Below are 14,905 nucleotides of genomic sequence, written 5' to 3'. Positions count from 1 at the left end.
TCTGCCAGTTTGAGTAACTTTTTTGTTTTCTTTTGTTTTGAAGTCAACGTTTCTACGAAACTTTTTTTTTTTTTCATATAGATGTATGTCATTATATGTCACTAGGCCTGATACAACACTACTGCAGAGACTCAAGGCTTTCTTCTCACTTTTTGATCAGGACGACTTCTTCAGTCTTTAGTGTCTGTTCCTTTGTGTGTATAAGAGACACTTTTTTCTTACCATGCTGTGAAAAGCCTGGAGGCTAAGTTGAGAAGGGCTATATAGTGGCTGACTATTGTTTCTGCTCTGTTATGTATTTTTTTAATATAGTCTTATAAAAATATGTTAAAAGTATTTTTATTGGTATTTTGTGCCATGTACATTTATTAAGCTCTTATTTACACGAAACATGTTTTCTTTAAAATATGTGTGCCCTGGAGGTGTCCCTGGACTGGGAGGGAAGAACAAAAAAGTTGTTACAATACAAATCAGAGAATATTTCTGTGGGGTAATAGTGATTTTCAATCCTTATTCCAATTAAATCGCCTTTAAAATCAGTTATTAGTAACTAGTATTTTAGTGGAAGATCCTTGCATTGATTGCTTACATAGAACTGTATTTTTCTTATTGAACTAATCTCTAATTAGATTTGTCTACACTTAGGCTGGTTTTGTGGCAGATAATACTCATGAATACCTTTTTAAATTCTGTCAAAATTGTTGGTATTTGAATCTTAAAATATTCAAAAATACACAAGAAGTTTGGTGAAATAAGCTGGCATTAATTCCTTTTGCAATTTATGTGAATTTTATTAAAATGCTTGATGTCAAACCCCTGTGGGACTTTGATTGCAGTGTATCTTGTGGGGTTATGTTTGGCTTAATAAACACAGCTGCTTTTGGGTGGCATTTTTTTTTTATAATCTATGTTGTTGCTACTTAGAAAGAATGTTTTCACTTCATAATGAAGACTGATATTTGTCTTTCAGCTGAAGTTTTTACTTTGCATTTTCAGAGTCCTGCATTTGATGCAACCAGTAGGCTAGAAATTATAGCTCAAGAAGATAAGACTAAATTACTGAAAGCTGCTTTTCTACAGTACTGCAGGTAGAAGTCGCACTTGATTTTTGAAGCTTTGTTCGTTTGCTATTCTTGAAGGCACTCTGATAGTTGAGTAAGAGATTATTTTGGTAAAGATACTCTTGTGCTGTTTTAATTAAAAGCTGTTTTAATGACACATGGGCATCTTTATTAGGGAAGTGTGAGATACATTTTGAGCCAGTGAAGAAGTGATATATGTTAGAAAGGAGCAGACTTGTATAATCTCCGTGATTTTTCACTTACTCTGCATAAATTCTGTGATGTTACATTACTGTCAGTGAAACAACTTTAAAGTTTAGACTTCTGTATTCTTTTAGTAAGTGGTGTTCTGGTGTTAAAAAATGTTCTTTTCTTCCTCATTTTTAGTTGCATAGCTGTTTTCAGCAATACTTTCAAATATGTTTAATTACTATTTATGTGGTCATGAAGAATAACTATCATGGCAGATTTTGTGGCCAAATGATATCTTCTTTTTAAATTGACTGATATGGGGGAGTGGGAGTGGAAGGAAATACGCTGTTTGTCAAACTATCCTGATTAAAGCAACCTGACTGTTGGGAGGCATGCAGTGCCTCTGAAAGGTTTGATGTTGACAGGAGGGATGTAAACAAAGGAGGAAGAGGAGAGATAAGAAGATAAGCAGAGCTGTAGACTTAAATTATATTTAGAGGAGACTGTTTTCAATATATATTTATTTAAAAAAAAAAAAAAAAAAACAAAACAACCAAAACCAACCCACAAACCCTCTGACAACTAATCTCCTTAAAGAGTCTTAAAACTTGAAAAAAAACCAGATTTAAGATAACAGGAAGTAGAAGTGCTTTTGACAGGACTGCATGCGAGGTAGGATATTATGAAGGTGAGTGATTAGGCACATATAATAAAGGCTATCAAGACAAGATCTGTACACATGCACAGAATTTAGAAAGCAATGTCTACATGTATTCACAAGTGGACATGTCAGTAAGCAGAACTGCTGCTGAAGATGGCTCTAGTCCTGAGGTGACTGGAGTAGCTAAGGGCTGAGAGCACAGGTAACAAATATGAAAGTTGAGATCACTGAGGATGTGAACAAGGGGGTTGGAAACAAGGTCAGAATAAAGTAGGAGGTAGTAAGGAAAACAATGTGAAACAGTATGAAAGTTTAATGTTATTTTGATTAAAATTAGGGTTATATTGATGAAACTAGAAAAAAAAATAATAATTTGATGTGTATAGTATTGATTCAGATTTTTTTCCAGTAAAATAGTATGGTAAAACGAATGGAGAAACCTTCCATAGAACAGATGTAGCAATGGCCTGTCCAGATGGCCAAGCAGTTGATGCAGAGCAAGTAATGGAAGGTTGTTAATAATAGAAGATTAAGTATATTCCAGTTTTTAAAAGTATAGTTTGTTTTAGTAAACCTTTGTGCAATTTCTGGATGGACTTCTCTTTTATTTCCAGATATCTTGGTCATATAAACATTCAAACTGAAAGCCTCATGAAAAATACTAATATTTCCAAAATCAGATCATATGTTGGAATCACAGTATCCCTTCTCAGTTGAAATACTATAATTTTTAGTCACAAAATCAAATCACTGTGCTTCGTGAATATTGCATACTTACATAGGGTTCTTCAGTACAACTTCATACATTGGAGATTTAAGCATTTGGGTGCTTCTTACTCTTTTACTTACTGACCTAAATAGAGAAGGATTCTCTGAAATTATAGGAAATAAGAGTAATGCATTATATTTGCTGAAGCATTGTCCTGAGAGCTTTTACTCTGTTGCCATTTGTGGGAGTGATTACGTGTACACTTGAGAGGATTTTAAAGCAATCAATAGAAATTTGGTGACCAGAGACATCCGGACTTCAGTCTGTATGGTGCATCTTTTCTTTTTAATATTAGTAATAGGGATAATAAAATAGAAAGTGACTTGAAGCACTTACTGGCTTGTGCTTTTTTGTTGTATAGATTGTACAGCCTACTTGCTTTCAAAGAATTGGAATACCTTTTATCCATAATTAATTTAAAGACAGCCCAAACAATGCTCGATGTTTATAATCTAAAGCACTTGACAAGAAGCGTATCAGAAAATCCTACTAATTGAGTGGTTCTTGTTCCTATAATTCTCTCTCTTGTTTTAATTTCACATACTTTGTATTTCTTTTATTTCAGGAAAGATATAGTCAACGCACAAAGCATGGTAGTTGAGCTCTTTCCAAGCAATGCAGATCTGGATTCTGATGCTGAACTGGATAGGGCAGTGACTCAGATCAGTGTGGACTTAATGGATGATTACCCTGCCTCTGATCCAAGATGGGCTGAGTCTGTACCTGAAGGTAAACATAAGGGGAGGGGATTGGTGGGTGTTGAGGGTTTTGGTGTTGGTTGTGTTGGCGTTTTTTTTGGTGAAAAGCTGTCTGTAGTACTCTAGATAAAATTATAATTTAAGCCTTGCAAAAATGGCATAGGTACCCCATGCTCTCTTCCACCACTAGATATATTTCCGGAAAGCCTAAAAGACACATCCTCTGAGACTGCCAGATAAACTTACGGTCTGCTGGGGTTAGTTCTTGACTTCATATGGTAAACACAAACAGCAAAGAAAACATTTCTGAGAAGGGTACTTGGAGGAACAAGTGGTGTCACTTTTTTGTTTCCATGATTCCTTGGATAGATCTAAATTATTTTCTGTAAATAGGTATGTTGAGAGAAAGAGTTTATTTGTTCATGCTTAGCCCTTTGTCAGCGTGGCTGCACAGCTTCTGGTAGGCTTGGGTCCAGGGTAGAGTGAGCTTGTGTCCCGCTGCAGCATTGGTATTTGTGTCTGCCTAAAAGAGGACTAGAGAAATTTATTTTGGAGTGTATGTTATACATAAGGGATTAAAGCAGACACATTTTCAGCAATAAAGCTCTGTGTTCGTGCTTCCCTGTCTCTTATGAAGTGTTAATTTGGAACTGTCTCCAGGACCTCTAGGCAACAGTTGCCAGTTACTGAGCAGAGACTTAGTTTGAAAAGTTCATGTAGTAAATAGTTACAGATGGATGATGCTTCCTGCTGTTGTTTCTGTGTGGCAGCCAGTTAAAAATTGTCAGGCATCAGATCCTTAGTATTTTCTGAATCAACTTTATTTTTAATATGAGAGCTTATCTGCATTTTTTCCTGGCTAAAGCGAGAAGTGAAAATTGATAGCTTTTTGGAAATAGTCTTGCTAATTTTGCTCATAGTGGTAGTTCCTGTGAGTTTTTGTATCTTGAGAGTCTTTAGTGAGATACTTGTAAGGATACACATGAGGAAGCTTTCATCATCCTTACAGACTCCTTTAAGGACCTGATTGTCCAGACTGAAATGTTAGCTGACTCTTCATGTGCAAGCTCATTTGAGGAGGAAGAAAAGTAGAGCAGTACTGGACAACTGCTTGTGTTGGGCAGTGGAATTGTGGAGGCAATGCAGAGTCCGTTAGGTCTGAACGGTTGTTAACACTTCATTTGTATTACCTGTGGTCTAAAGCATAACAAATGTAGCAATAGCTAGTCCACAATGAAGATAAAAATTGGAATCTGAATCTTACTAAAATTTGAATAAGCTGGTGAGCTGCTGTTTTAGCAGCATAATGAGTTGCTTGCTTCAGAATAGTTGTACTGATCTAAAAATACTTGATTTCTTCCAAAGGCTTTCCTTCAGCTATGACAGAGTTCAAAAACCTCATTAACAATAATGTGGTAAGCAATATATAAATGCGTGTGCATATATTTTAAAAAGTACCTGTGTGGTAACACTACAGAAATTTATAGACATCCGTTTACCTCAGAGGCAAAAAAATAGTTATCCAAGAAATGAAGTTATCAAGTGCTCTCATCTAAGATTTTTTTCTCTTTTTAGAAGCAGCTGGTTTCAGCAACACATCTCTAATTCTTCTTCATCAGCTGGAGGATAAGACAAAAGCACATTCCTTCTTCATTGAGTTTCTTCATCAGGTAGAATTCTACAGTTCTTTTGGTATCAGCACACGCAGTAGAGTATGATTTTGTCTTGAAGTAATTCTTCTAGAACACTGTTTAAAGTGCATGTGGTGGTTGTTTGTTGGTTTTGTTTGTTTGTTTTTAATAAAAGGTTGGTGTGTTTGAACGTCTGGGCAGTTTTCCAGTACGAGGGGTGCCGATGGCAACTCGGTTGTTGCTGTGTGAGCATGCAGAGAAGCTGGCAGCAGCTATTGTTCTCAAGAATCACCACTGCAGGCTGCCTGATCTGGTGAATGCTGCTATACTGATCGCATTAAACAAAAGAGAGTGTGACGTGCCGCCAAGTCTTACCCCTGCAGATGTGTTCTTCCGAGAGGTAGGAAACCCATTATTTCTGAATCGTTGTATCATATCGCATGTAGTAAAAGTTGCAATGCATTAATGTATACTTTGAAACTTTTCCCTTTAAAAAAATCAATTCAACTTTACACAATTTCCCTGTAAATAGGGATGGTGGGGTAGTATTTTCCTCGCTTTAGCGTACATACTTTTTTTTATGTCTGCAGCTGAAGCGTGAATTCTGACAAATTTCATGTAGCAGAAGTAAAATTGTTATGATTGCCAGCTAGCTTACATGGACGAGCAATGAAAAAGACAAGTGAAATTCTCTGGCACATCAGAAAACGTACGCTGAATTATTGTTTTTAAGGGCTGAACTGAAGCGTATGAAGCTTTCCAGATAGGAGAGCTGCTTTGATGAGCTGTCCTGGATGGAATTGTGTCAATTCAGTCTCATAATTTTTTGTCCTCACTAACATGAGTGAGTCTAAACTAGTTCTCAGCTTATGCCACGTTCCAGTCCAGCGCTCAGTCTTTATTTCTTTCTTCCTCTTGAGAACAGCTATACACAAAACATTTATTCTTGGGAAGTTTTTTCCTGTGGAGGACGGTAGTTGCTAATGGAGAAAAATAAATATAAAAGAAAATAGAAATAATAGTCTGCTATTTTAAAGCAGGTATGTTATACAGTATACTTTATCTAACAAAGGTTCTACTGCCAAGTGTTTCAGAAGAATATGGAGGAACACGCTTATGAAAGTTTATGGAGTTGCCTTCAAAAAAGAGGATTTTTTTTTTTCTTCCAGATTTAAGTCCAGAAATAAGGCAATTCTTGTATTCGAAGTATTGTATGAAATATAAGCTGGTGATTTCATTATCGGTTTAGTAGTTGATACGTTTTAATGTTTTTGGCTATTGATGTGATTTCTACTAATACTTGTTTATTTTTCTATGCAACTCATAACTTGGCTTTCAGGTGTCAGCTGGTAATGGATGTTTGTGCTCAGGGCAATTTTCCTTTCTCTCTTTAAGGTGTCCCAGATAGATTCCATCTTTGAATGCTTACTAGAAGAGGAGGAACAAATCCTGAAAGATGTGCCAATAGAATCAATTGAGTGGGCCCAGATAGTTGTCAATGTGAACAACATCATTAAGGTATAGAACTGCATTAACTAAAATGTTTGTGGGAGGGGAAGTTAAATATTGAAGGGCACTCAACAAGTTGAGTGTGGTACATCGGAGTCACTGATACAAGAACAAAAGTGGATGCACTTTTCACATGTGCAAATATATTATGAAGGAAAAGATGGTCTCACACAGAATTAGGGACATTCCTTTTCCTCCTGAGGCACTGCTAAAGAGAATTTGAGAAGTTGCAGCATTGTTGGAAGTTGTGAAAGCGTGAGTACGTAGCAGAGAGTGAAGAGCTTATGCTTGAGCACTGAGGTTTCTTGCTCAGTCAGTATGTGCTCTTCTATACAACTGAGAAAGTGGTATAGAAAGAAGGGGGATATTAAAAGAATATTTCAGAATTCAAAAAGACAACATCTTTTATGGTCTGTGTGTATGCCAGTAAACTTTAAACTCCTTATGTCCTTGCCTTTAAATAGGACATGCTACAAGCTGCCTGTCAGTATCGTCAATCTAGAGCCTCTTTATATAGAACAGGAGAGCTTCCAGAAAGAGAACCTGAATATATTCCATGGACAGGTGAGAAATTATTATTACTAGTTTATTAATTAGTGATACTAAATAAAAATATTTTTCATGAGTTTCAGAACGCAAGAAATTCAATCCGAATGTTAAACTTACTGGTAAAAGCTGCCACAAGGTTCTTAGTAAGAACAGGAGAAGCTAAAGGTTTCATTTGGTGAATGAAATGGAATGAATCAATGAACGCTTATTTTGTCCAGTATTGATGATAATTCTTTAAAACTACATTGCAAATTTGACTACAAAAACAAAGTTTGAGAGACAAAGTTAATTTTTTTTTTTTAGTTGTTAGTATGCGCTGGTTCTGGTTGGCATACCTATGGGATACATAACGTTAGAATGAATCATTAAATGTGATATATAACCGTTCTAAAAGGACTGATGATTCTCTGCTTCCTTAAGTGTTTGTTTGGGTGGTTTAATAACATGAAAAACTATTAGAACAAATGTTTGCAGAAGCAAGCACTTCCCAGTTGGTGCTTAAGCTTCACTGTGGCCTCTACATACAAAACACACTTGTTTAGTGCTCCCAAGATAAAAATCTTTTGAAAAGGAGGACCTATGCAAGCTATTTTGTGTTACGCCCTGATGACTACATCCAGGTATTTAAGTCAGGTTAACAGAAGTTAACCTGATCTGTTAACCTGAACAGCATTCTCCTGGAGAAACTGGCTGCTCATGGCCTGGACAGGTGTACTCTTCGCTGGGTGAAAAACTGGCTGGATGGCCGTGCCCAGAGAGTGGTGGTAAATGGAGTTAAATCCAGTTGGTGTCCGGTCACAAGTGGTGTCCCCCAGGGCTCGGTGCTGGGGCCGGTTCTCTTTAATATCTTTATCAATGATCTGGATGAAGGGATCGAATGCACCCTCAGTAAGTTCGCAGATGACACTAAACTGGGCGGGCGTGTTGATCTGCTTGAGGGTAGGTTGGCTCTGCAGAGGGATCTGGACAGGCTGGACCGATGGGCTGAGACCAATGGTATGAGGTTCAACAAGGCCAAATGCCGGGTCCTGCACTTGGGTCACAACAACCCCATGCAGCGCTACAGGACTGGGGCAGAGTGGCTCGAAAGCAGCCCGGCAGAAAAGGACCTGGGGGTGTTGGTTGACAGCCGGCTGAATATGAGCCAGCAGTGTGCCCAGGTGGCCAAGAAGGCCGACAGCATCCTAGCCTGTATCAGGAATAGTGTGGTGAGCCGGACTAGGGAAGTGATCATCCCCCTGTACTCGGCACTGGTGAGGCCCCACCTCGAGTACTGCGTTCAGTTTTGGGCCCCTCGCTGCAAGAGGGACATTGAGGTGTTGGAGCGTGTCCAGAGAAGGGCTACAAAGCTGGTGAGGGGTCTGGAGGACAAACCTTGTGAAGTACGACTGAGGGAGCTGGGCATGTTTAGCTTGGAGAAGAGGAGGCTGAGGGGAGACCTCATCACCCTCTACAACTACCTGAAAGGAGGTTGTAGAGAGATGGGGGCTGACCTCTTCTCCCTGGTGACAAGTGATAGGACGAGGGGAAACGGGTTCAAGTTACGTCAGGGGAGGTTTAGATTGGATATTAGGAAACATTTTTTCACTGAAAGGGTTATTAAGCATTGGAATAGGCTGCCCAGGGAGGTGGTGGATTCACCATCCCTGGAGGTGTTTAAAAAAAGGGTAGATGGGGCACTTAGGGACGTGGTTTAGAAGTGGCTCTTGTCAGGGTAGGCTAAAGGTTGGACTCGATGATCTTAAAGGTCCCTTCCAACCTCAGCGATTCTATGATTCTGTGATTCTAAGTTGCCTTTTCTTTGTGTGTGTTCTTTCCTTACTGATTGTGCAAGCTGGTATTGATAGATGACAATGTAGATCTGTGTAGTTCAGGGGGTGATTTTGTTTCTGTTCTCTTTTGTTTACTACCTTTTGGCCAAACTTAATATGTAAAGTTAGTTTGTTTTGGAGCATTGTTCTGTTTTGTTTTCTTAGTATTGCTTTTTTAAAATTAAAATGTTTATTAGCTTTTTTCTTTCTGTTTTTTTTTTTTTAAATTGTATGTAGTAATGTTTTTATTATACTTCAGCATAGATTCCTGTGGGGATAGGATTATTGGTTTAATGTTTAGTGTGTTTTTTTCCCAAGCATCTAGCAGCCTTCGTACAGCAATAATACGTCAGCATGGAATCATTCTGAAGATCGTGTATCCCCAGGTGGACAGTAACCTCCGTAGCATTGTGGCTGAGCAGTTGGTGGCACTACTGGATTGCTTTCTGGATGGCTATGTTTCTCAGCTGAAGTCTGTGGACCGCCCTGCCGATCAAGAGAGATACAGCAATGTAGAAATGGAATATGTGCAGAAAAGATCAGAACTCTTGTCTCCTCTGCGTAAGTACTGTCTCTTTTCCTTAATGCAAGGGTTAAGTGTTCCATTTGATGAGGAAATGATGCAAATCTGATGGAGTAAATGGCCTCTGTGTATGAATTCTGTTAGTTCTACATGTTTGCCTTCAGAGTATAAATGACTGGTTTTATGATTTAATGGGATATTTACCAAAAAACAACAGGGTACAGAATTGCATCCAAGACCGCACCCATGCCCATACCTCTAATAAGACATGTTGCTGCTTCAATTTGTTATATTTTTCTGGAAGGAATTTATTTTGTGCCAGCTGGCTGAAAATAGTGTATAAATGGATTTCTAAATGTTTATATTTTTTGCTAGTTGACATGAACTTACATGCCTGAAAGTTTATTTAGTGTTTATCAAGAAAAAGTTACTTCTTGAATCTTGATTATTTAATAATCAAACACGCTGTTTAGCATGTCGGATGTGGCCAAGTCTTTAATGAATAATTGAAAACAAAGACCCCTTGTTAAGTGGAAATAACTCTGATCAAATACATTTTAGTAAGCTTATAACATTTAATTTTTTAGACTAAAAATGAGTGCTATAAATAGAACAGTCTAGTAATCACTGCCTTTTAACATTCTTAAACCTTAAGAAGTCTCTTAAACAATAATTGTCAGTTTTACTGACATTCTTGGGCTCTGTTAGCATGTAAATACATTTTTTAACATTGTGTTCAGTCTGAAGTTATATGTCCTTAAAAACAAAATTGCGTGTTCTGCTAACTCGTGTGTATTTGAACCAAAACGAAAGATTTTAAATAATAGTATTTGTATTCAAAATATGTTGTCTTTACTTGTTCTGTTTGTTATTAAAAGCCTTTGCCTGCTGCTTTATGTAATTAAGTGGATATTAATAGAGATATTAAGTCATGGGTTGATTTTTTTTTTCCCCTCCCCCAAAAGCAGAAATAGCAGATGGTGCTAATTTTCAGAGAAAATAGGATGTATACTGGCAACTTAATATCCTAAACTTCTCTTCTTCCCTCTTGTGTGGGGAGGTGGTAGGTATGTTAGCTTGCATGTGCACAGGGTATGGATGCAGTAGGGTGAATGTTTCTTTGGGAATGAATGTGTAAATATCTTGGTGGTGTAAACACTTGAAACTTGTTTCCAGTTTTCTGGTCTCTGCTGTCAGGTCATACAACAGGCACATATGAGCTTGTTTGATATAACTTCTTTTTCTTCTTGGTTACGTAGTTTCCCTGGGGCAGTATCAGATGGCAGCTGCTTTAGCAGAGAAGTACTGTGACTTCGATATCCTGGTGCAAATGTGTGAGCAGACAGACAACCAGGCCAGATTACAACGTTACATGAGTCAGTTTGCAGATCAGGTAACTCTTTTTTTTTTTTTTTTTTTTTTTTCTCATTCCTTTTGATAGTGCTTTATAATATATTTGCATCTGAAATGTTGCAAAACTTATGATTTGGGGGGGGGAAGGGTCTGGGTTTTTTTAATGTGTGTGTATTTACATGCACATACAGGGGTAATGTGGAAAACTGGAGTCAAGATTCACTCTGTGGAACTCAGTGGCATATTTTACCCTGAGACTGCAAAACAAGCCAGCAAAAATACGGGTGCTCGCTGTATGAGCAGGGGCTTTTCATGGCACCTTTTTTGTGCCTCAAACACATTGTCTCACTCCTAACATCTTTTAGCATTTTGTGACTTGTTCGCTGAGGCGCTGTAAGTCAGTGTTGTTTTATTAAAGTAATGTAATGTAAACTTAAGGATAATTTTGAAATGAAAACGTGAGAATGTTAAATGTATAAATAGAAACGTAGTTAAGAAGAGTAGGAAGACAAAGATGTTGCTGTGGCTTTTTTTTTTATTGTCCTGCTGGTATTCATTGGACAATTTCTCAATGTGTGTTAAAATCTGGTGTAAAAAACCCTAAATGTGCTGAAAAATTGGAAAGCTTAAGGAGCAGGTAATAGAAACTACTTGAAGTGTAGGAGACTGGGACAAAAGTTTCCTAATTTGGGAGTTGGTGAGATCAATTTGTTTAGCTTTTCCACAACGCCTGTGGAAAGAAAAATGCTGCAGTCTACAGGTTTCCTAATAAAGAGAGTACAGAAAGGTTGTTTAATAAGAACAAGCAAAAGTATTAGTAACAGACAGAAGTTACAGTAAATGTTCTTAAATACACGCACATACTGCCAAAGAAGGGGATAAATTCTTTCTTTGTTCTCTTCAGATCCTTTTTTCTTTTTTTTTTTTTTTTAAAGGAAAAAGTAACACTTTCTGGAAAGAAGTTACTTTAGTGAAAAAAGAGCTGAACAGATCATGTCTAATGGATAGAATATCAGATGCGGCCTGTTCACACTTTATTTTTTAAATTTTTAATGCAATTAAAATTTAGCATTATTCTAAAATTAGTCCGAAGAGACTTAAGTTAAATCTCAAGCATAAACCCTGATTAGTTATGTCACATTGAAGTGTTTGAGGATAAAATGTGTAGTTTTTTTTAAGAAAAGACATTAACAGTGACTGAGAGAAGTAAGGTTGTAGGTTCAGTTGGGGATGGGAGGGAATGTTTCAAAAACAGAAGCAAACTTATATGAAAGGAAGTAATAACCACAGAGTTGTGAGCGGGGGAAGGAACAGGTCAAAAAATAGGATTAGAATTGTGGGTGATGTGATACCTGTTTCCATTTTTGTGGGTTAACATGAAGAATTTACATTTGGCATTTCCTTCACTGCTGTTGAAGGATAAACCCTGCTGTGTGTATCAGCATCTCTTGCACTGTAGCTGATGAATTCTTTAAACGCTATTTCTATCAGAAATAAGCTTTTTCATCAACAGTATGTTATTTTTGTGTGTGTGCGCGTTTCTTGTTTTATTACGCAGGTTCTTACTATGTTCTTACCAATTGTATTTTATTAAACATTTTGCCTTAGAAGACAAACAAGATATTTAAATGTATCTTTTAAAGTCTACTCATATTCCTGTTACCTTCAGAATTTTTCAGATTTCCTGTTTCGCTGGTACTTAGAAAAAGGAAAGCGAGGGAAGCTGTTATCTCAGCCTATTGCTCAGCACGGACAGCTGGCCAGTTTCTTGCAAGCTCATGAGCATCTGAGCTGGTTACATGAGATCAATAGTCAGGATTTCCAAAAGGTAAAGTTTCTTGAAACAACCAGACTGAAATATCGTATGTTAAATGAGTTAAGTACATATTCAGGTAGGCAAATTATCTAGTTCTGACTCTTCATTATCAAAAGACGACGGCTTACCTAGGTGACTTAAGGGAGAGATGACATGGATCATTAATGGAGTACCAAAAGCCTCCCTCCAGGCACCATCTGGTATCTCTCATAAGCCACTGCACTGTGTAATGGAGATTAGGGCTGCTTTTCACCTCTTGTTGGTGACTAATATTTTGTATGAAGGAAGCTCTCTATGGCTACATGTTCACTACTTCGGTGGAATTGGGAGTTTACAGTGAATATCAGTAGCATTATCGGATTATCCAGCGAGGGAAAAACTGAAATTTATATTTCAAAACTAACTATTTAAAGCAAAGGAATTTAGAGGTGTCACAAAAGTAAAAAAAAAAAAAAAATTGATTACTTTAATCACTTAATATTCATAGTATAAAAGCAGTATTTTTTTAATAAGTAATGTGCATGTGGATAGGTTAATGTGACGACGTTTTTAAACTTGACTCCTTGTTGCCTTGTAGGCTGCCCAGTTATTCTTTTCCTGCTTCCTGTTGGTCAGTCTTCCCTTCTGCTAGATTTATGAATGTATTTCACTTTAGCAAATAAGCTAATTCTAAAGAAACATGGCTTCTTTCAATCTGTGTGCACATTATTAAGCGTGCAGAGCATGGAAATGTTTATCCTACTGCAAATTATAGTAAAGCATACTTTATGCCCTTTAAAAAACCCCACACAAAAACCAAAACCAAACTAACAAAAAACCCCACCCTGAGAGCCTTGTAATATTCCATTTGTGTCAACTGAGGTTTGTCTTTTATAGCAAACCACTATGAAGGGGGGACAAGGATTCTAAAATATACAAAATATAGAGAAATTTTCTGTTCCTTTGCGTGACAGATTCTTTCCTAAATGCTAGATTACTGCAGCGGTCATATGTATAATTCTGTTTTTCAAATTCCTGAATTACCAAGTAAATCAATCTGTATGCAAAGTTTTCCTGTCAAAGCATACTTGCCTGACTTTTTTGGCGAAGCCTTGAGCAAGATCCCAGAGGTATGATACCTGAAGTTGCAATTTACCCTTTGATCTTAAGATGTTTTTTCTTGATTAGTATTAAAAATGGTTTTTTGGCTATAATTGGAGTAGAGATCTATATCGCTTCCTGAAGAGTACAATGCAGAGGTTTAATGTGTAAATTGTATGACTTTTAAAAATAAGGATTATAGTGTTACAAACAATAAATAGCTGTGAGACTGCAGTTCAGATTAAATCACTATCTGTTAACCTTCTGACGTTAAATTCTAAAACTGATTTCTAACATCTTTGATTAATTTCAGGCTCACAGAACGTTGCAGACTTTAGCAAATACGGAGACCCGGTATTTTGCAAAGAAGAAAACACTTCTTGGCTTGAGCAAATTAGCCGCACTGGCATCTGACTTCTCAGAAGATATACTGCAAGAGAAAATAGAAGGTAAGAAATAAAACCAGCGGAAAGCGAAGAAGAGACTAATGAAGCTATTGAAATGGAATCATGTTAATTTTGCAGATACTTCATTTGTTAGGCTGCGGGCTCTAACTTAATGTGGTAAGGATAAATGGGCTCATGATTTTGCTCATTGCAGGAAGGATAAGGAAGACGGCATAAGGCAGTATCCTTAGTGTTTACCTTCACCTGTGACTTAGGACTATGAACAAGGGAAATTTGTACCTTTTCACTTTTTCTAGTAACACTCAAAATATTGGTATAAATAACAAGCTGCACAGTCTTTTTGAGAAGTCATTAGACAGTTCTGAAGTAGATGAAGCTAAATCTTACATTTCAGATGCAGTGTAAAAATTACTTAATTTCTTAAAGCGTATGTATTGAATGGCTCTCAATTTTTAATTGTTCTCAAGTCCTGAGACTCTTAGGCTGTACAAGGAAATTCTGTAACTATGTTGTATTGTAATAATGCATCCACAAATATATACATTTGTGATCAAGGAGTGCTTTCTCAGCATCCTACTCTCTCTGTATCTAGAAAGGTTACAGTGAGTGTCTCATTATGCTGTATTATTTCTATATGACACATGACATAGCTTTTAAAACTTAAGCTGTTTGTGTATCAGTTTTCTATTGATAAGGAATAATTATTTCTGCTGTATTCTGCTTATCCATTTAAACAGACAAAATGCTCCTTTCTACCATGCAGTGAAACTTGGATGGGCAGCAGTTGGGTTCACATACTATGGGTGAAATTTATTCCGTTTTGATTGTTTCCACCTACTAAATTT

At 37.1% G+C, this 14,905-nt stretch overlaps 1 protein-coding gene across 1 annotated transcript in view; it reads left to right on the top strand.

The window, feature by feature from the left end:
• NUP133 (nucleoporin 133) overlaps window positions 1–14,905 on the top strand; it is a 36,159-nt gene that overhangs the window by 12,286 nt on the left and 8,968 nt on the right. The window contains exons 12-21 of the mRNA XM_063329049.1: window positions 997–1,088; window positions 3,249–3,412; window positions 4,957–5,051; window positions 5,188–5,412; window positions 6,408–6,530; window positions 6,986–7,085; window positions 9,200–9,442; window positions 10,664–10,797; window positions 12,427–12,585; window positions 13,967–14,102. Of these exons, the coding sequence (XP_063185119.1) occupies window positions 997–1,088; window positions 3,249–3,412; window positions 4,957–5,051; window positions 5,188–5,412; window positions 6,408–6,530; window positions 6,986–7,085; window positions 9,200–9,442; window positions 10,664–10,797; window positions 12,427–12,585; window positions 13,967–14,102 (1,471 nt within the window). The remainder of the gene's footprint in view (window positions 1–996; window positions 1,089–3,248; window positions 3,413–4,956; window positions 5,052–5,187; window positions 5,413–6,407; window positions 6,531–6,985; window positions 7,086–9,199; window positions 9,443–10,663; window positions 10,798–12,426; window positions 12,586–13,966; window positions 14,103–14,905) is intronic.

The sequence above is a fragment of the Chroicocephalus ridibundus genome, chromosome 3 (genome assembly GCF_963924245.1).
Source record: "Chroicocephalus ridibundus chromosome 3, bChrRid1.1, whole genome shotgun sequence".
Classification (NCBI taxonomy): Eukaryota; Metazoa; Chordata; class Aves; order Charadriiformes; family Laridae; genus Chroicocephalus; species Chroicocephalus ridibundus.
The sequence above is the reverse complement of the archived record's forward strand: the minus strand, read 5'-3'. Positions and strand labels throughout refer to the sequence as shown.